The sequence below is a fragment of the Miniopterus schreibersii genome (genome assembly GCF_964146895.1).
Source record: "Miniopterus schreibersii genome assembly, chromosome: 19".
NCBI classification, from domain to species: domain Eukaryota; kingdom Metazoa; phylum Chordata; class Mammalia; order Chiroptera; family Miniopteridae; genus Miniopterus; species Miniopterus schreibersii.
The window spans coordinates 262,201-287,260 of NC_138119.1; the positions used below are offsets into that span (position 1 = coordinate 262,201).

At 50.0% G+C, this 25,060-nt stretch overlaps 3 protein-coding genes across 9 annotated transcripts in view; 1 reads left to right on the forward strand and 2 right to left on the reverse strand.

The window, feature by feature from the left end:
• The window catches only part of LOC308548950 (histone H2B type 1-C/E/F/G/I), a 329,370-nt gene that overhangs the window by 132,457 nt on the left and 171,853 nt on the right, over positions 1-25,060 (forward strand). The gene's annotated exons all lie outside the window — the stretch shown is intronic.
• On the reverse strand, positions 3,892-8,348 carry HMGN4 (high mobility group nucleosomal binding domain 4). Of its 7 annotated transcripts, none has more exons than XM_081121603.1 (3): positions 7,641-7,766; positions 6,409-6,945; positions 3,892-5,571 (listed from the first exon to the last, which is right to left on the reverse strand). In XM_081121603.1, the coding sequence occupies exon 3, from the start codon at positions 5,501-5,503 to the stop codon at positions 5,234-5,236; it is 270 nt and encodes an 89-aa protein (XP_080977729.1). In that variant the 5' UTR covers positions 5,504-5,571; positions 6,409-6,945; positions 7,641-7,766; the 3' UTR covers positions 3,892-5,233. The 7 variants fall into 7 exon arrangements, 5 of the variants coding, with proteins under 5 accessions (XP_080977729.1, XP_080977728.1, XP_080977731.1 ...); XM_081121602.1 differs by lacking the exon at positions 7,641-7,766 and adding an exon at positions 7,276-7,632; XR_013997728.1 differs by having other exon boundaries at positions 3,893-4,916; positions 4,960-5,571; positions 6,409-7,766.
• BTN1A1 (butyrophilin subfamily 1 member A1) lies at positions 12,699-19,300 on the reverse strand (the record flags this gene model as incomplete). The annotated part of the gene is made up of 7 exons (XM_081121860.1): positions 12,699-14,653; positions 15,053-15,079; positions 15,209-15,229; positions 15,712-15,861; positions 16,666-16,947; positions 18,667-19,014; positions 19,222-19,300. 7 exons carry the CDS (start codon positions 19,298-19,300, stop codon positions 13,980-13,982), a joined length of 1,581 nt encoding a protein of 526 aa, XP_080977986.1. The 3' UTR covers positions 12,699-13,979.

Sequence of the window (25,060 nt, forward strand, 5' to 3'; positions counted from 1 at the left end):
AAGCAATTTAATTTCCCTCTCTACATACACAGTTTACACGCAGTGGCTAAAAGGACACTGTAAGAAATTAATGAAGAGGATGATACAGCATATTTGGACATTTTTAAAATGTAACTTCTGATAGTGTGTGAATAAAAGAGGCTTGGAGATGCCGGGGATCGAACCCGGGGCCTCATACATGCGAAGCATGCGCTCTACCACTGAGCTACATCCCCTGCCCTGTGGATGGTCACTTTGTTCTTCTCCCCAACTTTTAAAATCTGATTTTTCCCCCCGTCTGCAATCGTAAGATTTTCTGAATGTTAAAGCTAAATTCTCCTTCACTTATTCATAAAAACCTTGAAATGGTTGATGGGACAACATTTATCGCTATTCCAAGTGGAGGAAGCCTTGCAGCTTTCTGACCTTGTCAGCGCTTAACGTAGAGATACAGGGATAGAGCTAAGTGCCTGCTGACCAGGAAAAGGGGAGCGGGGCTCCCCCTAAAAGCTTACTTCTTTTTTTTACTCTTTTCTCCAAAACACAGTTGAGGCCCGGCACAAAATCAAATCGTTTCCCCTGTCCCTTTTTAGGTGTCCAAAGTGCCGCGGAAAAGGTGATTTAATTAACTCGTTAAAGAACAGCATTGGATCGGCTTCCTTTTGAAAGTACTCTGCGGAGGCCCAAGTGTAGAATATTTCAGCTATTTCTCCGGGAAGCCTAGGAACTGAAGGCCAGCATTCGACAGTTCTTGGCTGCACTGAATTCTACGCAGTCCAGTATGTATTAACAAGCATTTTCAGAATGACTAGTTCTGAACAGAAATCACTTAAAATTTCTAAAATGACTTTCGCCTTCGATTTTATAGTTCAATTAAGTATAGTTGATGTGAGCGCCCTCTCTGCGTGAGCCCGGATAGCTCAGTCGGTAGAGCATCAGACTTTTAATCTGAGGGTCCAGGGTTCAAGTCCCTGTTCGGGCGCTTTCGTTTTTCCTCTATTTCTGCAATTTTATTCAAAAAATAGTGACAGGAAGGAAGGAATTGTCAATTCATAGGTTGATTTCCCTAAAAAATAAGAGGGAATCCTGAGCACGGCATCGAAATAATAAACTAGGGTCTGTTCAGAAAATAGAAGGGCCTTTTAGTAAGGCGGCTGGAAACCACAGCACACAAAATATTTCATCTAGAGCATGAGAAAAAGTTTTATTAACAGTAGTTACCAGTTATCAAAGGTCAAACTGTTTTTGAAAAGCAACAAAAGCGCGAAACTGCTCCCTCGGCGGTGCATCAGCGCGCCCCCGTCTGGTCGCCTGCTTTGCTCAGCTCTGGGGATGCCCAGGTAAACGGCGTGTTGCAGTGGGGCCGGCACTCGGAACTCATGGCCTAGCGGTTTCCAAACCGTTTGGCCAGCACCAGTTTGAAGTTTAGTTTACCTCTGCATCCAGAAACACGCAGGTAACAGGAACAAAGGTTGCCTACATTACCACTCACTCTTTCACATGCCCTACATTCTGCTATTTCAGATGCTGATTTTTTTAAATGCTGGGTGCTTCCCGCCATTACGTTGATTTCAAGTCCTCCTGCTTGGGAAACACTGGGCTGTAGGGTAACCATGAAATGAAGTGTAACATGGTACCGGGGGATGGGTGCTGTGCTGAATAACCTGCCTGCTCCAACTCTTGCCCTAAATCCAAGTCCCCTGTCCTGGCGTGAGCCAAAGCCTCCAGTCACCTGACCGACATTTTTCCTGCCTTGCTTGATAGCCCTTGATTGAGACTTCACTTGGTAATTGATCAAAGCAGAAATTTCATCCTAATGGATCCATAAGATAACAGAAAAATTAAATTTTTTTCTACAGCTTCCAAGGGGCAGCCTGGGAATCCAGCGCAATCCAGACCGGCCAGAGCGCGGGGTCACCGAGAAGATGGCCCTCCGAACGGCCTAGAGGGGACCCGGAAGTGCGTCTGCGCGGTGCGGCTTGTCCGCCGGAAGTTCCGGTAGGGCTTTCGTACGCCATTTTTGTGACCGGACGGGGGCGCCATTGGAGGGGTTTGGAGAGGCTCGGTGTCTGTATTACGGGGTCGCTGTGACCACAGTTGAGAACCGAACGTAGAGGCACGGGGACGAATACGGGGAAATGAGTGTCCCTCCGTCTTCCTTTCAACCCTCGCAGGACCAGTACCTCCGTTTTGGAGAGTTGTAAGTTCGATTATTGAGAACTCTGGGTCACTCAAGCTGTTTCAAGTCAGACACCAAATTCCCAAAATGTTTGTAAACCAGCACGTTAGGTTATGACTTGACAGGTAGAAACGTAAGTGCCTAATGGATCGGAAAGGTGGGCAAGGGCGTTTAAAGGTGAACTCACGTTTTCCTCATTTCCCCTTTCCCATTTGAGGAATGTTTCTGTCTAAAAAATTACCGTCCTTGTACAGAAACAGTCTTCCTTCTCGCTTTATGTTGCTGGAGACATACTAGCGCTGTGAATTCCACGACCACTTTCCCCCTGGAATTTACTGTCCTTTCGTTACTACCCTTTTTCACTGGTAATTACCACTGTTTAGCTTGCAGACTATTTTTATTACTTGCATTTGAAGTGAAATGGGGGTAGTAATATTGAATATATAGTCATGGAAATAAAATTATGCATGTAAATCACTGAGCAGACACAGTTGTTGGCAAACAATAAACACTTAAATAGTGTAAAGAACCTAATATAACTTGGTTATGCATTTTATTTTGTTGATTCAACAACTTACTGAACATCTGTGCACCATGTTTTCACATCCTTCAAAGTGTTATTACTCTTACTAGAAGACTTTTCTGCACTCCTTGCTTGACCAACTTCTGTTTGTTTTCATTTTGCTGTTTAGGTGTCAAAATGCCCCATGAAGCCCTCCCTAAAACCCCTTCAAGTTCTGGCGTCCAGGTTAGGTCTCCTGCAGCATTATCACAACACTAAGCACACTGCTATGTGGTGATATCACTTGGCTTTGGACTGTGAGAACAGAGAATGCTTATCTTTAATCTTGATCTGTTTGGGAAAAAGGAAAGTAGAGGTTTGTTATTTATGGAATACAATGGGGTGGGCATGGTTTAGCAGAAGAAGGATGGTAATATGCCAGGATGAAGTAGACTTCCCAGCAATTCAGTTGTGACAGCCATCTAACTGGTCTTCCTCCTTTAACTCTTCTCCCCTTACAGCCTATAGCCCATGCATCAGCCACACACACAGACCTTAGATTGTGTCATTTCTCTGTTCAAAACTCTAATGGCATCCTATCATGGAGAGAAATTACAGCCTGGAGAGTCATCATTGTCTGGCCCTTGGCCATCTCTGCAGTCACATCAACTATCGCTCTTTCCCTCACTCTAATTCAGCCACTTCTGCCTCCTAGTTCCTCCTCACTTCTGCATTTGCTATTCCTTCTGCTGGAATGATTTCCCCTCATAGTCACATCTCATGTTCCCCTATTTCACTAAGTGCTCTGCTGAAATATCACTGAACCACCCTAAGTACCCACTTAGTTCCCTGTCACATAAATATGTGTATTTTCTACCTGCACCCCAACCCCCAGAATATAAGCTTGGTGAAAGCAGAGACTGTTTTGTTCACTGTTGTACCCCCTCCCCACTCCCTGGGCACATGGACAGTGTCTCATATTAGAAAAAGGAAAAATGGTTTAAGGTGGTGAACAAATTGTCTGTATGTAGAGAATCTATGGTTGTCTATGTAGAAAACCCAAAATATGTAACTGTAAGAATTAATGAGAGTTTAGCAAGGTTGCTGTATACAAAAATCAACTTTCAATAAAAACAAAATGTAGTAACTAAAAATATACCATATAAAATAGAATAAAAAAGTACGTATAAAGTCCCTAGGAAATATTAACAAAAGAAGATATTCTTGGAGAAAATTATAAAACTTTATTGAAAAACATTGAAAGATCCTAAATAAATGGAGCTATACTAGGTTCATAGATTGAAATACTAAACAATGTAATTTATAAATTCAATACAAATCCAATAAAATTCTAACACTTTTGTTTGATTTAGGACTTGTCAGTCTAGCTAAGCATAGCCAAGACACTCCTGAGGAAGATAAATTTGGTGGAGGTGTTGGAGGTGGACGTTGGATTTGTTCTGAGGTATCAAGACTGCTTTTTAAAGTTGTAGTACTCAGCACTGCCACAGGTTAGACAAACTGACTGGTCAGTCAGAACAGAAACCACCATCAGACCCTACCCCCACCCCACACAGAAACGATTTATGAAAGAGCCAATGTTACAGATTAGTGGGGGACTGGATAAACTTTTCAAAAAATGGTGCTGGGACAACCACTTATACATATGGAAAAAATACTATATTGAACTTCTATCTCATATGCTTCACAAAAATCAGTTCAGGAAAGGCTAAAGATAAATGGGAAAAGCAAAACTATACAACTTTCACAAGGCAGTAAAAAATATCTTTATGAGTTTGGGTAGGAAATGATCCCCTCCCCACCGCCAGTTTATATTCAGCTTTTGCAGATACTTAAAAGAACACACACACCCAAATCAACAACAAAAAACCAGTTACTTCCAACAGAATATGGGTAACAAGCTATAAAATTTTACAACTTCCAAAATCCCTTCCTCAAAAAGTCAATCAAATCTTCTGTTGCTGCTTTGAACAGGAAAAGATTTCAGAAGGGATAGACATTTCATGAGGCATGTAAGAACTTTTCACAGGTCAACTTTGACATGAAGAAAAAAACGTAAAACCTGCAGGATTCTCAAAGGGATGATCCACAAACTACAAACAGAAATCTTGGTTCTTTTGAGCAACACCATCTCGATGTCATCATCAGAAAGCTTGAGTGCTGCTACCCAACACAGTCGATTTTAGGGGTACCAAGGCCACATCCTGAGTTGTGGTTTCAGGAAGTCAGCTATATCTTGATGGCATCAGGAAAGAAGACATGACATTTGGTTTCCCACAATGAAAGTCTTCTGAGCCAAAGTGACTCAAGTGTAAATGGAACCAAGAATAATCTTCAAAAACAAGAACAGCAAATCCTATTTTTCTCCATTTCAATCTAGCCTCTAAACACTGTATTAGTGGTACTTGCCCTTTCCACAAAAGATGGCAACAAAGTGTCTTGTGTGCTAACAACATAACTTAAAAAAAACAACCTACGTTTTTATAAAATTTGATTTAAAAAATAGTATTTCAAACAGAGTCATTAGAAGTATAGACTATGAAAAGTCCACTTCACTTGGCATCCCCAGTGCCTTCTGCTTTCTGTGACTGGGCTGTGGTGGTGTCTCGAGTTTTTGCAGGGTTCCCATCCTTGCCAACATCTGCTTTCCCCTTTCTTCCTTTGGGCAGCTTCTCCCCCTTCTTTGCAGGGGCCTTTTTAGGCCTGGGCTCTGGTTTTGGAGGAGCAGGCTTGGCAGACAACCGTGCAGACCTCCTCTGTGGCTCATCCTTCACCTTCACCTTGTCACCTTTAGCATCTCCTTTTGCCTTTCTTTTGGGCATGGTGGCAGCGGTGCTTGACAGGAGGCTTTTCCAGTCCTGGGGGTTCTCCTGTTTTCCTCACGCTGCTCCTAGAAAGATTCATTTAACAAGGTACAAAAAGTGTAAACCATAAAGGGAAAGACTGACATTTAACTACATTAAAGTTCAAATTTGATTATACTAAAATTAATAATTTGTGTTTATCAAAAAGATAGCATAAAAATGTAAAACGATAAGTTACAACCTGATGCTCATGATGCATATAACTGACAGTGGACTAGAGCCAGACTATATGAAGAACTTCTGTAGGTCCAGGAGGAAAGGACAAACTGAAAACTTGAACCGGGCGGAGTACTGACAAGCACCTCTTAGAAGCCTGAATGGCGAATGAGCGCGTGAAAGTGTGTTTTCTCTTTCATCTTTAGTCTGTCTCCACTGTCCATGCACCAAATCCCACCTCATCCAGTACTCACTCCCGACGCAGCGAACACATGCAAGGCACATTTTAGCAGCGTCCTTTTGGTCCCTTGACTGTTACCGAACTGGGTTTCCGAAAGATAGTTCTGACTTGAGCACTGGTCTCAACCCCACCCCGAAGTCAGAAGGCCCCCTCCTCTCTCTGCCTCTCAGGGTGAGAGAGGGCCTTGGGGTTGGAGGAAAGCCCTGGAAGAAGGTGGTTAACACCAGGCTTAGGAAAGACAGAATAAGGTGTGTAATATAAGAGTAAAATAAAGGAGCACAGGCAAGGCGCAGTGAGCTGCGGGGGCGAGAGTTACAGGGTGTCAGTCACTCTCCCCCACCTTCCACAGGGAACATCAGTCGAGGCTGCAGCCTGAGTTTCCGTTTGGAGTTAAGGAAGGTGTGCGGAACCCAAGTGACTGCGCCCTGACCCTAGTCTCCATCTGGCCCCGGGGCCTGGGACGCACCCGAGGGCGCCGCGCGGTCCAGGAATCGTTAGTTCTCCCGGAGCGGCGCCTGGACGTGTCTCCGAGAAGCTGGACGCGGACCCGGGGCCGGCCGCTCTGGTCACCCGCGTTCTTCTCCCCGCTCGCAAACCCGAGGCTTCAGCTATGACCCCGGTGTCTGGGGGTGGACTCGAAGGTCCCGCAGTGCTGCTCCCCAGGGCTGCGCTTCTGCACTGTCCCTCATTAACTCAGTAACGTCGGGCCGGACAGTCCGCTGTCTCGTCCATCCATTGGACTCTCAGCTCCTTCTGTGCTGGGGCCGCTTTGCGTTCGCGGCGTTTACGAGATGGGGGGAAGGGGACAGGGAGGTGGGGCAGGACCCGGTCTCACGTGCCTGAGCCCCGCGTCGACCAGTCACCGGGTGCACCCGGCGGCGTGGGCTCCCCCGGCTTCCCAGGGACGCGGCGCTGTCCTCGGACACGGGAAGGACGCGGGGTTGGAGGGGACGACGCGCGACCCCGCCTGGCCCTGGGGCCCCTCCTGAGTGGTGCGGACGGGCTGCAAATAAAAAGATCTTAGAGTAACTGGAACTGAGGGCAGGCCCCGCTTACGGCCTCGCTAACGGCGCCCGGCTCAAGCGGCGAGGACGGAGGGGAGGGCGCCCCGCTGCCTGTTTAGACAGATAAGAAACCCGCTCGCTGGGAAGGAGGGCCCGGGCCGGGCGCCACGAACGCGTCACCAACGTCCCCTTCAAGTCGGGCACCGAGGGAGCCCGAGCACCGCGATCCGGACGACTGGCTTCTGACCCTTAGAAACAGGGATGGAAACGACAGTGGTGGTAACGGGCCTAGGAAGGGACCCCCAGGCCGACAGGTGGAATAACGAGACCTGGTTCCCCAAAACGCGTTTGAAGATCCGGTGACTGTGGCCGCCGGCCGGGTGTCCGACGGGTCAGAGGCCAACCAGGCGGCAGGTCCTGCGGGAAACCCGCGCGGCGACGCCTCAGGCCGCGGCAGCTGGTCGGTCCCTTAACTTGGGGGGGGGGCGCCTTTGACGGGAGCGCAGGCCAAGCGGAGGAAGCCTGGGCCCGTCGGCGTCCACTCGGAAGGTGTCCCGCTGGCGACACCTCGGAGCTGGGGGGGAGGGACCGCGCGCCGCGACCTCCCTGCCGGGGCTGCGGCGGTGCCACCGACCCCGCCGGCCTAGGACGCGCGGAGCGCGGGGCAGGAGGCGCCGAGAGGCTCCGCACTCACCGAGCGGCAGGCCGTCCCCTCGCGGCCGGGAGGCCGGGATCCGCGGGCAGGAAGGCCGCGAGCGCGGGATGCGCTTCCGGGGCCCGGCTCCGCGCCCACGTCAGCACCGCGGCCCGGGGCGAGCAAAACGGGAAAAGGAGGCACGTGCTTACCAGGCCGTGAACGTGTAAAAATGAAGTAAAATAGGTTTTTAAGTCAGTCATTCCATAGTGGAAAAACACTCCCACAAAAAGCTTGTTTCCGCCCGGTTTCGAACCGGGGACCTTTCGCGTGTGAGGCGAACGTGATAACCACTACACTACGGAAACGCCGCGGCAGCCAGCGGCGCGAGCCGCCTGTTCCCGCCGCGCCCCTCCCGCCTCCGCGCCGGCGCCTGGGAGCGCCCGCGCTGCGCCTGCGCGCCCCCTGCCCCGCTCCCGCGCTGGACGCCCGGATGGCGAGAGCGGAAGGGGCTCCAGCCCTCGCGAGGGGCTGCTCACGGCTCCTCAGCCCGAGCGTCTCACGCAGCCGCTGCCCTTTCCCTAAGGTTCCCCCGCCCCGAGCCTTCCTCCGAGCGATCGGCGGGCGGGCGCGCCGCGCGTGGGGGCGCCGCCGCCTGCTCCGCGGGAAAACTCCTCCGCGGGCGCCGGAGGAAGAAATAAAATTGCGTCGCGCCCACCGAGCCAGCCAGGAGTCGAACCTGGAATCTTCTGATCCGTAGTCAGACGCGTTATCCATTGCGCCACTGGCCCGCGCGGGGACCGAGGCGGCGGCCCGTCTTCATCAAAACCCCGACGGCGCGGCTGTCCCTGGGGAGCCGGGGGCGCCCCGGCTGACGGCCTGGTCTCCGCACGCCCGGTGGGCGGCCCTGGAGACCCGCGTCCCTCCTCCCGCGCACACCGGCCCCGGGCCCCGTGAGCAAACGGGCTCTGCCGAAAGCAGCGAGCGGCAGGAACCTCAGGAGGCGACCTGAGCCCAAAGCCCGGTCGGGCCGGTCGCGGCGGGGAATCGCGCTCCACGTCTCTAATTCTTTAGTAACAGGTCCTGTCGCCTAAGCAGACCCTGCCCGCTGTCCTTGCTCGTCTAGGTCCGCACACCTTTGGAACGCGGGAAGTAATCCCTCGCGCGCCCGAGGAGTGACCACCCTCCGGGGAGCACCTGGCCTGTTACCTGTCCTGCACCTAGTTTTCTCCCATTTTCCCTCCCTTATTCCGAATGCACAAAAGAAGCTACAAAATTGTCATTCCCCAGAGCGTTTGAGATCTTGCTCCCCTGTAATGTCTCTTTAATATATAAAAAGATAAATCCATAAGATTTCAAAGGGAAACCAATTATATTTAAATATATTCTTAAAATATTAAAAATGCATGGTATGATATATTTGTTCTCCTTTATTAATGCACAATAACAGCAGGAGGTCTAATCAATACTGAAATTTCAAAGCAGTACTGAGCATAATTATTTTAACAAATGATATTTTAAGAAATTTGGAACAAATCAAATTTGTAAGAAAATATTTGTAATTTCCAATAGTGACAACGTCAAAACTGCTGAAATACAACTGTGACGTGTTGCCTATAGTCATAATGGAAGAAAACACAAAATGTCAGTTATTACTTGACAGAATATAATATTAAAATTCGAAGTTCACAGACTACCCCTTTTCCAGTTTCTCTGCCAAGCGTTTGGAAAAGGGCACCGCGGGCCACTCCCACGCTTCTTTACATTATTGTCGTGTCTGCGACACAGCACTCTGCCCCTGCTCCCATTCCCCGTGTGTGGCACAAAGCCAAGGTGAGGGGCCTTTCCAGGGGCCTTCACGGTCACACTGGGAACTGGGAAAATAAGAGTTCACACCCTGATTTTCGGAAGTGATTGCTCTGTCTCAACTTTCTCCCGAGACTTGCCTCTGGCATGTTAACTCCTTTGACTTCCTAGAATGTCTGTACAAATTTTGACTGCTGCCAAAGGGAAAAACCAAACCAGATCCGGTAGGCTCTGCTGTCCTGAATGTCTGCCGCAGTCCGGTCAAGGACGTCTCAGGTGTGACTTTTGTTTATAACTCCCTTGGCTCCGAGCAGGCTAATAGAGATGACGGCTCATCTTACAATATTAAAGAAACAGGTACTTACTTCATGGCGTTCGAGTCGAACTGTGTGTTGAGTTCGTTGACTTCCAAATGCAAGAAACGGCAGAGCCACGCTGCCCCCGAGCGCGTGAGCAGCCAGGAGTCGGTCCTCGGCGCGTGAGAGGGGAGCCCTTCAAACCCGCCCAGCCTGGAAAGACCCGGCTGGCGATTTCAGCATCACCGCCCGGACAACAAACACCAAGCAAGGCAGCCCAGCATAGTTACAGGTTTCAGCTGGGAAGATGCTTTCACAGCTCCGGCGACAACTTGTAAACTGCTCAGTTTCACTACAGCCGTTTGTTCAGATGATATCCCCAAGGACGGATTTTCTTGACAGCACAGAATACGTTGGGAACAGCTACAAATGCTCACACCGGCCCCGCGACAAAGGAGACATTCTTGTGAACGCTCTCAGCTGGGTATCTTATCAAAACATCCTCTGGACAAGTCTTGGGGCAAGAAAGGGCCTCCCCTTCCGTAGCTTCGGGGAGAAGGGGTCGCCCTCTTCTCTCTTTCCAGACCCCGCTTGCCTTCGGAAGCCCCGCGATTGTGAGGTGCGGCCCTGGAGCTGCACAGGCGGGCGGAGCCCAACCTACCCGCGTGGGGCGGGCAGTGGCTGGGATTTTAATCAAAAGCCGTGAAACAGGGATCATGTAGCCGGCGCCCCGCGCGGGCCGGCGGTTGCTGCCGGGACTGTGCGGTGTCCACGGGGCGCCCGCCCGGGGCGCGTCCTCGCGCGGGGTCCCCCCCCCGGCTCCGCGCCCGCCCCGCGCCCGCCCCGCGCCGAGGCGCTCCGTGTTCCCGTCATAACCGCGAGGTTTCTTAGGTCTTTGGGGGCGAAGGGGAGGCTCATCTTTAGGGTCCGGGGAAGCATCGGGGCTGCTCCAGATTCTCGTAGGGAGAAAATAAATAAACAAATGCACCGAACAAAAGCAAAGATCCTTCTCTTTCCCCATCGGCTTGGACGCGAGCCGGCGGGCCGGCTCCGTGGCTTAGCTGGTTAAAGCGCCTGTCTAGTAAACAGGAGATCCTGGGTTCGAATCCCAGCGGGGCCTTTTTGCGTGTGGCTTTTTCCCTTTCAGCAAAGGGGATGGGTGATCACAGTGAAATCTTAAGGGTAAATTTTGCCAGTGGGGCTGCACAGAAGTGTTTTACATGCGTCTGAGGATGGACTTTCTTGTTATTTACAAAAAATAAAAAATAAAAATAAGGAGATGAATTTGTTGTTCATTTGAAGAAAATTTCCATATTTTTGTTCCACGTGTTCTTTTTTCAGCCAGTACAGAAGGACCCAGGGACAGCCGAAGGCAATGTCACCAAATGTAAACTACAAGCTGCATGACCTCTGATCCTTCTGTCTTCTCTCCTGGGAAAACCCCAAAGGGGCGCCCTCTCCCAGTCTGCGGGGATGTTTAGAAAGGGATGCTTGACAGGTGTGTGCTGAGAAGGCTGCAGCAGCGCCATTCGTAGCAGCACTGAAAGCCGACCTTATAGGTAACACGTGTAAGGGGCCGGGGAGTCTCCTGCTTGTTCTGAGCTTATCTAGCTGTACACTCAAGATTGGTGGACTTTTCTGAATGGATGTTATATGCAATAAATAGTTTTTAAAAGAAAAAGAAAAAAAAAAGAGATGAGTAGCTTCTGCATCTACTAAACCTGGCAAAGGGGGCAGGGGGTGCTTGATACCAGGCTTTCCCCACAGCAGCTTCTGCACACACACTGAGGGGTTTCTGAAATCATGGTATCACCGATTCAGCCTCAGGTGATGAAGACAGGCTTTGGCAAAGCATTTGGGAAGGTGACATTTCTTCTCTTTTAGAAGACTCAGAAATACCAGAATTTCCAATATAATTTCCCCCAGACACTGGCACCTGGTGCCAGCTGGAAAGGGCGCGTCCAGGTGCATCTGATAAGGTCTTCCTCAGGGTGCCTCATGCCCAGAGGCTAGAGCTGGGGAACGGAAGGACACAGATGTTTCCTAAGAATCTGTCACCTGCTCAGTACTGTGTGTGGTGACCGTTTCCCTTGAAGGGGAAAAGGGAAGGAGAGGGGAGTCGAGGAGCTGATAAAAATCTGTGACCGGTTTCCTTTCTGCTCTCAGGGAGGGGTTTCTGTGGGAGCCCCGTCTATTCCGGGTGAGGTTTCACACACACATTACAAATTAAACCAGAAAAGCAACTGCCCGAGGCTCCCAAGGGTTTTTTTGTGTTTTTTTTAAAGTTTGGACTCTGCTTTCCTTTGACTTTTGAAAATCACAATTTGAATACAAACGAATACTTTTAAAGCAGGGATAAATCAAGTTCTCCTCCCTGGGATATACAATGTGGGAGGGTGGCGGGCGGTGAACAGTGTGGGGTGAGCAGTGCTTGGGGCGGAATGAGGAAAGGACACTGAGACTCACATCTCATCCCTTTGAGCAGCAGAGCTGTTTGAGTTGTGTTAGGTCAGAGCTTACGGGAAGGTGATTGTTCCTGGTCCTTCTCTGGGGCAACGTAGGGGAAAGCAGGCGACTGGCTGAACTATTAGGGCCTTCAACAGTGATTTCCAAAGACCACCCAAGTTTGTTTGTTTCCCAAATACAAGGCACTGCCATTAAAAATTTCCCAAACATTGCCTCCTCCTGGAAAAGTACTGTTAAAATTCCAGGATGTGGCTTCAGTCACCTGCACCAGGAATAACCTTTTAAGCAGTGAGAATGGAGTCACCACCCAAACAGGGGCTGAAGGTGGGCAGCCAGTGACACTGTGGCCTTTTGGTGAGTGTCTGGACCCTCATGGGACAGCAGCCCCTGTGCAGCGTGCCCTGGTGAGCCCACTGCCCTCAGGCCTGGGATGAGTCTTTGGTAAATAGAACTCCATTGCTTGGTAAACAGCATTCCCATGGAGGCTTCTTTCCTCTGTTTTTGTTTTTTGTTCCACTTGTTGCAATAAAGAATGGAAGGTGCAGGTGCTGCTTTCAACAATCAGACAGACTTATTTATTAGGTTAAGACCATGGGCAACATCTGTGCTGAACACTGGAAAAGTACAATCCAAGTGGGAGATATGAGCGTGGATAAATTTGCAGTCTGTTGGCCAGACAAGCTACAGGTATAAGGAAAATGCAGATACAGACAGGAGGAATCAGGCTAGCTGTGCTGAGCAGAGACACCGCATTCAGGGGACCCGAGGAGAAGAGTGTGGTAGGAAGGCCACATGGGGAGAGTGCACAGGGCATGGTGTGGAATCAGGTGGCAGCTGGTGCTAGTTGGAGGTGTGTTTGAGGGGTTAAACAGGACGTTGGGGTGAAGGCTGAGGGGGCAGGAAGCTGAGACAGTGGTTGATGAAGTGGTGATATCACTGAGGGGTGATTCCTGGAAATTCCTCTGAAATGGAGAGAGTCTAGATCATAAGGAGGAGAGAAGTGGAAACTATAGAGCCCACAAAGTGGGGGGGGGGGGATGACCCACAGCCAAGGGAGCAACAGGCCGGTGCAGAGAGGAACAGGGTCTGAGACACAGCTGTGCACACAACTTTGAATTCTATCTAAAATCCTCTGTTCTGTCCACCTTGCGTCTGACACCTGGCCCTCCTCATGGCATTTCTCCTCTACTCCCCCTTGCCAATTGCTCAGACCCCACAGCAATAGGGTCAGTTTCCTTTAACCTGTAGGATATTTGAGATACAGGCCCTAAGGATACAGGCCCTAAGGCTTAGGATATTTGACATACAGGCCCTAACACTCTAGGGGCAGCCCAGCTGTTCATCATTGGCCTGGATTAACCTCACTTTTCCTCCATCGCAATGTTCCCTCCAGGTTCCTTTATGGGGTTTCAGCCTTGGGTCTTCTGTTCCCAGAACCCTTTGGATTTCTTCTTGCCTATTCCTTTATATACCCCTAGTGTGGACACCAGGATGTTTCTGTCATAACCCCATGACCACCTAACTCCATCTTGATCCCTAAGCTGTCTTTTGAGTTTGTTTCAAGTCCTTCCCTTTAGGAGTGGGCCTCAAGGGATAGGAGAACAGAAGTAGTTGAAGACTCACCTCCCTGGCCCCTGAATATTGGTACAGAAACAGATTAGAAAGATCCTACACCCCACACACTCTAGCAGCAGCAATGCAACCATCCAAGACTAATCGATCCCTACCCAACAGGAAGCAATGGGAGCTGGGCAAAGCTGGCAACTGAAGCCTCAGGGGGTGGTGGCAGACAGGGTTAGAGCAAAGGAGAACAGCTAAACTGGCATCGTTCTTAAGGTGCCCCTTGGTTAGACTGGGTAGAGATTAGTTTAGAATGAAGTGCGTCTGTGTCTCCAGAGGCAGCATCCTCCCTCATGGGGGACAGTGGGATCTCGTTGGAAGGGTCCTTGGCATCAGCAACTACTGTGACACCCTCAAGCTCATCAGTGATCGGGCAGATGGTCAGGGGCTTTTTACCGCAGGACCACAAGCAGAAGAAGGGTCGTAGGGGGCCAGGGAAAGGGGTGTTGGAGAAAGTGTAGATGTGGGACCCATCAGTCATGTTGTAGAATGCAATGTGTCCTGATTCATAGTCCAGGAAAATCCCAACCCGGTGGGGGGGTCCTGCTAGGGTAAGAGGGGTCCGCAGGGGGGTGAGGGCCCAGTACCCATTTCCATACAGCTCCACAGCCCAGAACCCATTCTTGGGAGTCATGGGGTCAAATCCTTTCTTCATCACATCCTCCCTACACACCCCGATCACCCAGTCGGTCCTGTCTCCTACCTCCACCTCCCAGTAATGTCTCCCCGAGGTGAAGGCCTCCCGACCCAACACGCAAGGCCAGGAGTCAAATCTCTCAGGTTTCTCAGGCAGCTTCTGACGTGCATCTTCCAGACGGACAGATTTGTAACCCTCATACAGGTAGAGGTGGGGGTGGGCGGTGTCTGGATCCAGAGTCACATCAACTAGACAGGGAGAGGAAGTGGGTCTGAGCATGAGTGGATGTGAGAGGCTGCAAGACCTGTCCTTCCTTCTCCAATGAGATAGGAGCTGACAGGTCTCCTCCGAGGAGAGCTACTCGGTCTGCTCAGCTGTCTCTATTCCCCTCTTCCATCAACAGCCACAGGGTGACATATGAGCTGACTCCCCAGTGCCTAATGCCCTGTGTTGGATGGGGCTTGTCTCCTAGCCATCTCCCAAGAGCCCTCTATGTGCCTCAAGGAAAAGTTGATGCCATTTGCCATCATCCTTCCCCTCTCTATCCTCATTGCTATAATGTGTTGGTGCTTTTATTTCCAAGTATTGTAGGACTTTGAATCCCTGGGGACGAAGCTTCAGAGCCCTTGAGAGGTTGAGTCACTGACCTGCATGCAGTGTAGCCTTTTTCCACTCTGCAATGAGACAGAAAGACAGTCAGTGACAGGTCTTATTTAGAGAGAGAGAGAGAGAGAGAGAGAGAGAGAGAGAGAGAGAGAGAGAGAATCTTGAGGGTGAAATAATAACAAGAAGACAGAACTTACTGAGCTCTTCCAGGAGTTTCTCTGGAAAAAAAACAAATAACTAATGACCTTCTATAAAGGACATAATGGGAGCCACACAACTAGTGTGAGAAACACACAAAGGAGTAAGTGTTAAATCATGACTATTCAATTACCGAAACACGATCAATACTGAAGAACAAGGGTTGTTGTGTTTTCTAAGAAATAAGCAGGAAGTGCCTACTGGTCTGGGATCAGATCTTTCGTCATTACTGGGAACCCAGGTAGTCATGAGGAGAGAGCCTCGGGGGAGTAGGGAGCAAAGATCCGGTCTAACATCTGCTAGAACTGGCTCTGACTCTTCCTGCACCCAAACCTCTGTTCTTGTTCAGATCGAGTACCAGAGACTTCAAGAGCCTTATAATCCCCTCTGACTTTCACAATTCTAGAGTCAGAAATCTTCCAGTGGCAGTTCTCCTAAAGGACTTGGATCCAACCTCACTCGGAAGCACTCCTGACAAGTAGCCTGAGATTCTGTGGCTTACCTGTAGAGCTGAATTTATCCTTCCTCTGTCTGGACCTTTCCTTGTATAGTCTCCAGGTGAAAAATATGGACCCGATGGTGAGAATTCCTAGGACCACTAATATGACAGCCACAGCCACCATCCAGGGAGTCAGCCTTGGGAAGGAAGGAGCTAAAACAAAGTCCCCCCAAAAGGACATCTGTTGAGAAATTTTGAGCAAATCCGGCTCCTCTTCTGGTTCCAAAGGGACTTGGAGGAGGGGATGACCTGGACCTCTCCCATTCCTCCCATGGAGTCCAAGGCCACTCAGGTTTTTCAGAAAAAAATAAAAATAAAAATTGATCTTAGGTAGGAAAGAGCAGAAAAAGAGAGGAAGGAAGATGCACAAGAGTCATTTTGGGACAGAACCTGTGAAATAAAGGAAAAAATGGACTAATTCATGTTGTTATGGAAATTCCTCCTTAATGATCAATGGAGGATCTGAGCCAAGGGGATGAGGGAAGTAAGTCAGGAAGGGGAAGTATCACTTCCGTGTGACTCAGTGACCAAAGGAGAAGGAACAGTTCCTGCCAGGACCAGAGGTGGTGTTGGGGGAGCAATGGGAAGATTTGCTTTCCTGAGGACCCTGGATAGAGCCCTAGCCTGGGATGGGGAGGCGGAAGGGGATGGGGTGAGGGTGGGAACAGGAGAAGGTAATCTTCTTGTTTACTACTGGATCAGGAAGGCCTGCGGGGACAAACCTTCTCTATCTATGGTGTATCTACTAAGATGGAAAATTTGGGATTTCTATTAGGTCTGGGTGCAGTTCATGCCTTCAGCGTCTTTATGCTTCAACTGAAGTTGGTGGGGGCTCCCTCAAGTCAGTGGGCAGGATTTTAGGTGGAGAAAGTAGACCATGAGGTCACGTGGTGCAGGTGTCCCAGGTGACCTGGCCCTGAAGCTGCCAGATAGGAACCCAGTATTGGTTTCACTGACCTGGTATGAGAATTCCTACTTCCTTCTCCTGGCCAAGAAGGACGTTCTGGATACAGCAGGACACATTCTTCATAGAGGTGTCCCTGATGGTCACTGAAGCTACTACAGTGAACAGGCCTCTTTCATCAGGGTTCTTGAACTCTGACGTGGATGAAAGCTTCTCTCCCTTGGGTGTTCTCCACTGCACCTGGGGCTCTGGGTACCAGCCCACTGAGGTGCACTCCAGCCGGGCCTCTCCATTGTCTTGAACTTCCATATGGATGTGAGGATCAGAGCCCAGAGCTGTGGAGAGAGAAGCTGGTCTTACTCCTTCAGTGGACACCCTCCTGGGAGCCTTATAACCACAGGGTTATGTAGCTGGAGAACAAAAAGCACAAGGGGACAGGGAGTGAGGGGGACTCCTCTCCACAGTTCATTACATGAGGAAACTGAGGTATACATAAAAGGAATTTCATAACCTCATCAGAAAGGGATACCGTGCGGGGGTTCAGTGGTTGAAACGTGGGCAGGAGTTTGATGGGCAGACATGGGGCACTTGTCCAGTCAGCAGAAACACCAAGACTAATGGCTAGTGATGAGTCGGTGGTCTAGGCTGGGAGCTCCAGAGGTGAGAGGGAGCTCTGTGGGTGGAAGTGTTATGAGAAGGCTTTGGGGAGGAGAAAAAGAAAGTCAGGTATTTGAAGATAAGTAGAGGAGTATCCTTGAGGAGAGTGTCCTGGCTGGAGGTCCTTTGCACTGTGATCATAGCTGACAATTTAAGTTTCCTTTACCTGTGATATTGATTCAGAAATTTTCTTGAATTTTTTCAACCTCATTTCCCTCAAACAAATATGTCCTAACATAAATCAATATCTGCTTTCCTGGTCTCTTCAGCTTAATTATTTTCTTACACTTCCCCAGAAAAACACTCAGCTACACAGAAGAGTCCAAACACATGTCCACAACTATGGGTCTAAATCCATATGCCAGGTTTTTGTGTATAGGTGAGAATGTGTGTTCTTCTCATGAAAAGGACTGCCACTCTCAGCAGATTCTCAAAGGTGTCTGTCACTCATAAAAGGTGACAATGACAGTTTTGTGCTATCAAAACATGTAATACACATTTAAGATAATTCCCTAAAAAGGAAATGTGATTTACACATGATGTTGCCACAGGGCACAGCCTGCTACGAGGCAGGGATCCAGATATCACTCAAATTTTTCAAACTTTACCTTCATTTGAATATATACATGAAGGGCAATATATTTGTATATCATATTTTAGAGCAGCCTGGGGTACAGTAATAGTATCTTACCAGTATAGAAGGCTTCTGGAGTTGACGGTTTCTCATATATTGTCCAATTTTATTTCATTCTTGCAAAACCTTGTCGGGTAGATGCTCCCCGGTTTTTACAGTAGGAAACGTGGCTCGAGAAGAGCTTTGCTTGAGGCCCAGTAAGTGGGAAAGTCAGACCTCTGCACACTTTCCACCCGAAGGCTCCCCACGTTCGTTATTGTTTCACCCCAAATGTTGGCTTGGAGCGAAACAGGAAACAAAAGCAAAACCTTTTCTAGGTGGGTCAACAAGGGACCCTGCTTTGTGATCTCAGGAAATCAGAGGATACTATTTGGGGTATCAACCCCTAAAACAGCCTCAAAGTGCGCACGGGGACGCTGCCCGGAGCCCCTGGTGATGGTGAAACATAAACTCACGTGTGTTCACTTCTGGGGCCGGATCAGGTACATGTGGGGGGGGGGGGGAGGGAGAGCTAATAGTGTTACAGAGTAAAAGGGGGAAATGCTTATCCTTAAATCCACAGGAAAAGGCAGGAGATGCGTGAAATGAATTTCTACAAGAAAGGCAGTTCGCTGCGCTCTCGCCCCCAGCCGCAGCCCCAGCCCCAGCCCCAGCCGGGCGCCACCGCCGTCCCACCCGAAAGGGGCTGGGCAGGGGAGTGTCCGCAAAGCCGCAGCCCCTAGGAAGACGCGCCGCGGGGGCCACGCGGAGGCGCTGCGCTCACCCGCCACCTGCAGGCGCGCGCGGGCCTCTCCGCGGCGCTCGCCCAGCCGCAGCGCGCAGCGGTACTCCCCGGCGTCCGACGCCTGCACCCCGCGGATCCTCAGCGCCGCGCGGCCCCGGGCCAGGCCGTCCTGCGCCAGCGCCGCGCGGCCCCGGTACCGCGCCATCTGCTCGGCGTCCTGCGCGCGCCCGTCCCGGATCACGAGCACCGCGGGGGCCTCGCGCTCGCGCAGCCAGCGCAGCTCCAGGCGCGCGGCGCTCACGTTGGGCGGCAGGTGGCAGGGCAGCTCCGCGTCTTCACCCACCATCGCGAGGATGGGCTCCGGGGGCCCGACCACGTCCAAGCCGGCTGCCAGAAACCAGGGCGTCAGACGGGGCGGGCCGCGGGCCGAGGGCTGGCCCGGCCCGGGCCCCCCGCCGAGCGCAGCGGCCTCGCCACCGTCCCTCTCCTACCCGGGACGCCCGACAGGGTCCATGGGGGGCCCGTGGCAGCCTCCGGGGGAACCAAGTGCTGAGAAGTCTCAGCCCTGCAGGCCAGAGGCGAGGGGAGACGCACCTGAGTCCAGCCGGGGCAGCTGCAGAAGCAGGAGCGCGAGGAGACTCCCGCGGAGGCGGGGCGCGGGCGCGGCTGCCATCTGCCCGCCGGAGGCGCGGGGCCGGGGCCTGGGAGACAGCGGGCGGGTCCTTCCCTGGGGCCGCGCACCCCGCGCGGACCTCCAGTCCAGCTGCCCTCCCACCACGTCAGTTAGGTCGGGTCAAGCGCATATAAAGCAACAAAACGGGCCCCCAAACCCTGAGGAGGCCTAGGAGAGGGGACCTGCGAGACAGAGTGCCCACGAATGGGGTGCGTATAAAGGAACGAACCTTGGAACCGCTGTTCTCAAAAAAAACACACACCCTCTTCTTTCGAATATAGTGATTTGGTATCTGCTTTTGGCCATGATGATAAAGTGGTGGAGGCAGAGGTGGAGGCCCCCCGACGGGACAGGAGCTGCGGACAGCCAAGGGCTCCAAGTGCAGAGGGCCTGGGACTTGGGGGCAAGGGGCCAGAGGGAGAGGAATCGCAGACACTGACCTGGCTCCTGGAGGAAAAGGCGCGGAGCAGCCACTGCTCCCGAGTGAGGAGGCTGGCAGGGGCCCCGGGCAAAGTTAAAGGCCGCGGGAGCAGGAAGGGGGAAGTGCTCTCCCAAGGCCTGCCCCCCGCCCTGGTGTATTTACTCTGGAAAACTGGAGGGTCTGTGGATGTGCGGCCTGCTGCTCAGAGGACAGGGTCTGCGCTGATGACTGGGCTAAATAAATGGGATAGAGTGAAAAAGGAAGGGGGCCGAGAAAAGGCCAGGACGGGACAGGAGGCCTCCGTTCTCTTATCTCTAAAATGGGAATATTGTTAACAATAACCTTATTCAGAGAGGTGTTGGGAGAATTAAACGGGATTAAGCATGTAAAGCACAGAGCATACAGTAGGGATCAGAAGACGGTAAATTGTATTTTTAATTTTTTAATTTTTATGGGTTGAGAATTAAAGGTAGGCTGTGAGTAAGTATGTGTGACCCAGTTTTCAGGGCCCCAACATTGCCTCCCTGGGAGCAATTCATGAGGCCTGCAATTCCTTATTTGAGGATAAACTTCTTATTGTTATGGAAAAAATAAAAAATATAGGAAAAAATATTTTTAAAAAGTAGAAGTCTCCCATAATGTTTCCAACTAATGATAACCTCTACTCACGTTTTAGCTTATTTCCTCCCAGTTTTTAATTTTATGCTCATGTACATAAACACACACACACACACACACACAAAACCAGAACTGATAAGGATTTTGCATAGTTTGAGGCATGGTTAACAGTTATGTGATATCATATTGTAGGTTTTTATAGTTCACAAGATTGTGGGACAGCTGGGTTTTGTTTTTTTCCTATTATAAATAGTGCACCTTACACATAGTCTTTGTCCGCATCTTTGATAACTTTCTGATAAATTCCCAGAAATACAGTCATCGGGTCAAAGGGAATGAGCATGTGACAAAAGTTTCTTCCTGAAACACTGAACCTATCTCACTATCAACAGGAATGTCCTTCTCACCTAACCCCTGCCCACACTGCTGAACTGGATCAAGTTGCTATCTTGCTAGGCATTTATATGATAGTGAGAGTGGTCACTTTTCATATTATCCACTGAATATGTTCTGGAAGTGAGCTCTTCAGACCAACTGCCCATTTGTTTCCTAGACAGATGCTAGTGCTGTTTCTTATAAATTTGTATAAAGTAAAGACGTCAGTTCTGTAATATATTTGTGGCAAAAATTCTTCATTACCACAATTTGTTGTTGGACTTTTAACTGGGTCTATGATTAAGACCAAACAAAAGACTGACCCACCAGACTGCTAGGAGAATGGCTTCCCAAATGCAAATCTGATCATGTCACTTTTTGCTTAAAAATCCCTAAATGTCTCCTTACTGATCCCAGCACCAAGTGCAGGCACCTTAATATGGTCAAGAAAATGCTGTAGGATCTACTGTTCTGCTTCCTTCCTCTCCTCCATTTTCTCCAAGGGCCTACCTACCCAATGGAGGAATTTTGGTGGAGATGTGGTTGTCTCAACCCACAACACCCTCTCAGGCATTAAGATGGCAGTGTTGGCTCCCCCTCTTCCCAGATGCTGGCTTTCCATGAATTGTGGGGATGCCCTGGAGAGGGCTCTGGCTCAGGGGCTTGGGTTTGTATTTTTTGTACATGGCCAAACCAAGCTAAGACAATGGACTGGGTGAAGGCGTCATGTATAGCACTGTATTCTGCGGCTTGCTACTGAGCTCTATGGTCCACTGCTCTTTCCTGGGCTGCACACTGTTGATGTGGTAACACTGACATCATTCCCCTACTTTCCAAGCCTGTGTTGAATTTATGGGCACTGTACACCACAGGCCCTGTATCCTTGAAGGGCGGGCAGTGAAGTGAGGAGGCCTGGAGAAGGTGGTGACAGGATTCTGTGCAGAAGGACCAGTAGGGGTGGTGGAGGTGCAGTGTGCCCTGGGGTCAGGGTGAGTGGAGACATTCTGAGTCATATTCCCGGAAGTACTGTTGAAATCGAGAGTTCCTAGAATAAACAAAAGGGCAAATGGGGCACTTAGGGAAGCCAATGAAGTGAGGTTGGATTGAACAAGAGAGGAGCAGAAGAAAGCAGGGAGGGACCAGGGAGTCTGAAGCAGTCTCTTTCCCCCAGAATCTACCCCACTGCAGCCTCTCCCTGTCACCTGGTGGGCAGAGCCCTCCAAGCAGGGCTACATTCACCCTCTGGAGGACAGGCTCTAGGAAACACCAGAATAAAGAGTTTAGGAATTTCAGGAGCAGGCCATGAGTTCATTCACCTTGTTTTCTCTTGTCATAGCTGTCACTCTTGTTCCTTGATCAGGCCTGGTCCTAGTTAGAGTTCCACCAAAAACAGACCCTGAGACAGATATGCGGGCAAGTAATTTATCTGAGATGTGGTCTCAGAAAACACTGTGGGGAAATGAGGAAATGAGACAGGGAGGAGCCAATAGTGTGATGGATCCTGGGTACAGGGTGGGCACCTGGGCTCAATCTGGCTGGGGACTAGTTGAGAGATTGTGTGGAACTAGAAGACACCCGACTCAGAATTGTCTCAGAAGGAAGAACACAGAAGGATTTATCCACCACCCAGCTCCTCATTGGCTGAGGATTTTCTAGGATGAACTCCTACAGGTGAGTGTGAGTGTGTGTGTGTGTGTGTGTGTGTGTGTGTGTGTGTGTGAGAGAGAGAGAGAGAGAGAGAGAAAGAGAGAGAGAGAGAGAGAGGAGAGGGGGAGAGGAGGGGAGAGGAGGGGAGATTGAGAGGCACTGAATGTGAGATTCAGAAGGCATCTCTTTTTCCAGGTCCCAGGGCCAAGTCCCCTCCTCACCGGTCACTCAGTAGAATACAAAGAAGCTGCTTAAGCATGAAAAACGCACAACTGGGAACAGCCTGTGGAGCTTATCTGGCCTTTTAATTATTATTTTTTTGTCTCATTTCAGAGGCAATGTAAGTTTTTATAAATTTTTTTATATGGTCTTCCGATTCCCTGAGTGTTGTGGCGTCCCTGCTCACTCCCAGGACAGAGGCCTGTATGTGTACAGGTGTGTGTGTGTGGTTGGGTTTGGGATGGGCAGGTGTTGAGGGGGACATAAGCACCCTCTTCCCAAAGCCAAGGACTCTCCTGCAAGTTGCTGAGCTGTAAGGAGCAGGGGAGAGATGGGAGGACACAGGGAAGGGCTGGGGTTAGAGAATGGAGCCAGCAACTGTGATGGAGACTCTGGGACTCATTCAGAAACTTTTGAGTGAGAGATCTGAGGATACTGAGTGAGAGTCCAAAGCCTTTCCTTTCCCTCGGGAGGTGGCACTGCAGTGCCCTCAGGACCATAACAGTGAAGACAGGCTTCCTGACTGCCACTCGATGGTCTGGTTGGGCCCAGCACCCCTATACCCATACAATGCTCCCTTCCTGTGACCTGCAGATCCCAACCTGGCCATTGCATACACTTCTTCTAGAAGAATCTTCCCAAGGCACAATTCTTAACATGGTTCTACAGTGTGATAAAAATCCCACTGAAGTTCATCTAGCTCCCTTCTTCCCAAATTTATGTTTGTCTTTTAAGTATGAGTTTAAAGGGCTGGTTGTGCTCAGTGATCGCAGGTCACATGTTGGTTAAGAGGTTGGCCTCTAGTCCCTTCTCAGCCCTGTGTGACATGGTCACTGTGAATCCATCCCTGGACAAAGTCACCCTGCACAGCCAGGCAGTGAAGCACTTGACCATGGCTCTGACAGTGGACCCTTGAGGGAACCAAGAGGGGTGTGGCCTTCATAGTCACCTACAGTGACCTTTACCCTTGGTGCCCTGAGAAGGGAACCTCAGGACTGCACAGGACCCTGCCCAGCAGGAACAATGGCTGCAAAGGAACAGACTAGAGGTAGAGGGAGGGGACAGAGGCAGAACATCTTCCAGCAGCACTACTTTCAGTGTGAATGATATATGTCACTTAACTTGGCTCTGTCTCAGTTTCTACATTTTCACTGAGGCACCTCACAGGGGTATTGTGAAGATTAATGAGTGAAATCAGAGAAGCACTCAGCACAGCACCCAGTACATTTTAACTTATCTATAAATGTTAGCTATGGTTGTTCTTTGAGTGTTGAAGTCCCTTTGTGGTCACCAGAGAATGTCACTGGACAGAGGACCCCACCCTGAGTGGATCTGCCAAGGGCCAGCTGGTAGTGTGTGGGTTCTTGACTTCATGCAGCTTTATGCTGATACCAAAATGAAATTTATTCTCTTGACTTCATCTGTCCTTGGGTGTGGTTGGCAAATGGCATGAATTTGATTTCTGCTGTCTCCCTGATTAGGGTGATTTAAGCTATTGAAGCCCTGGTTGGGGAGGAGAAGTGCAAAGTATTTCCTCTTAAGTGTCCCTGGTTTAGGGAAGACAGGATTTACTACATGGCTGCAAACTGCTGTTTAAGTGTCTGTCTCAGTTTCCCTCTTCTGCTTGTCCTGGCTTACTAGCTTGTCTTAGTTCCAAGCCAGCTGAGTCACCTTAGGAAAGTTAATTCACCTTCTGCACGCTCCACTCCTTATCTGTCATGTGGGAAAAATTGAATGAATCTCAGTGAAGTGCTTCACTCAGTGTTTTGTTTTGTTTTGGACATTCTCCAATCATTTTATTATCTTGTTTCATGGTGCCATATTACTATGCCTTTCACACCGTTTACCATTCCCACTTCCATAATTCAAATGCCAAGAAATTACTACACATTCCCTTATACAGTCAAAAATAGACTTACTGGAATGTTTTTAGTCACAGCTGAAGGCAGCAGTGTTCATAGCACTTAGCTGTCGTTACACCCATAAACGTGGAAACTGCAAAGCAACTGTAACGAGAGAAGCGCTTTGCGAACATGGGTGGCCTGGCTACACAGGCTTCCTGACCCCCACCTGAGTGCAAGAGCACATGTCCTCAGGCCATGAAAGAAACGGTAGGAAATCTCCTATCAGTGTTGAACTACAGACACAGACAGTGAACTGGCAAGCATCTCGTTTCAGATTAGATCCTTGGAATGTGGCAAAACAGAGGCTGGCTGTCCTGGCCTTGAACATAATTATTAAAAGCACATTTTGCTAGAAAGGAAAATGATACTGGACATTCTCAGTGCTCCAGTTTGAAGTGATACTTGCCTCTTAGTTTCCTGAAAAAGAAGCTTTGAAAGTTATATACATGGGTTTCATTTAAATTATACAGCAGCCTGGCTGGGCTTGGCTCAGCGGTTGAGCATCGACCCGGGATTCTAGGCGATCAGGGTTCGATTCCCACTCAGGGCACGTGCCCAGGTTGCGGGCTACGATCA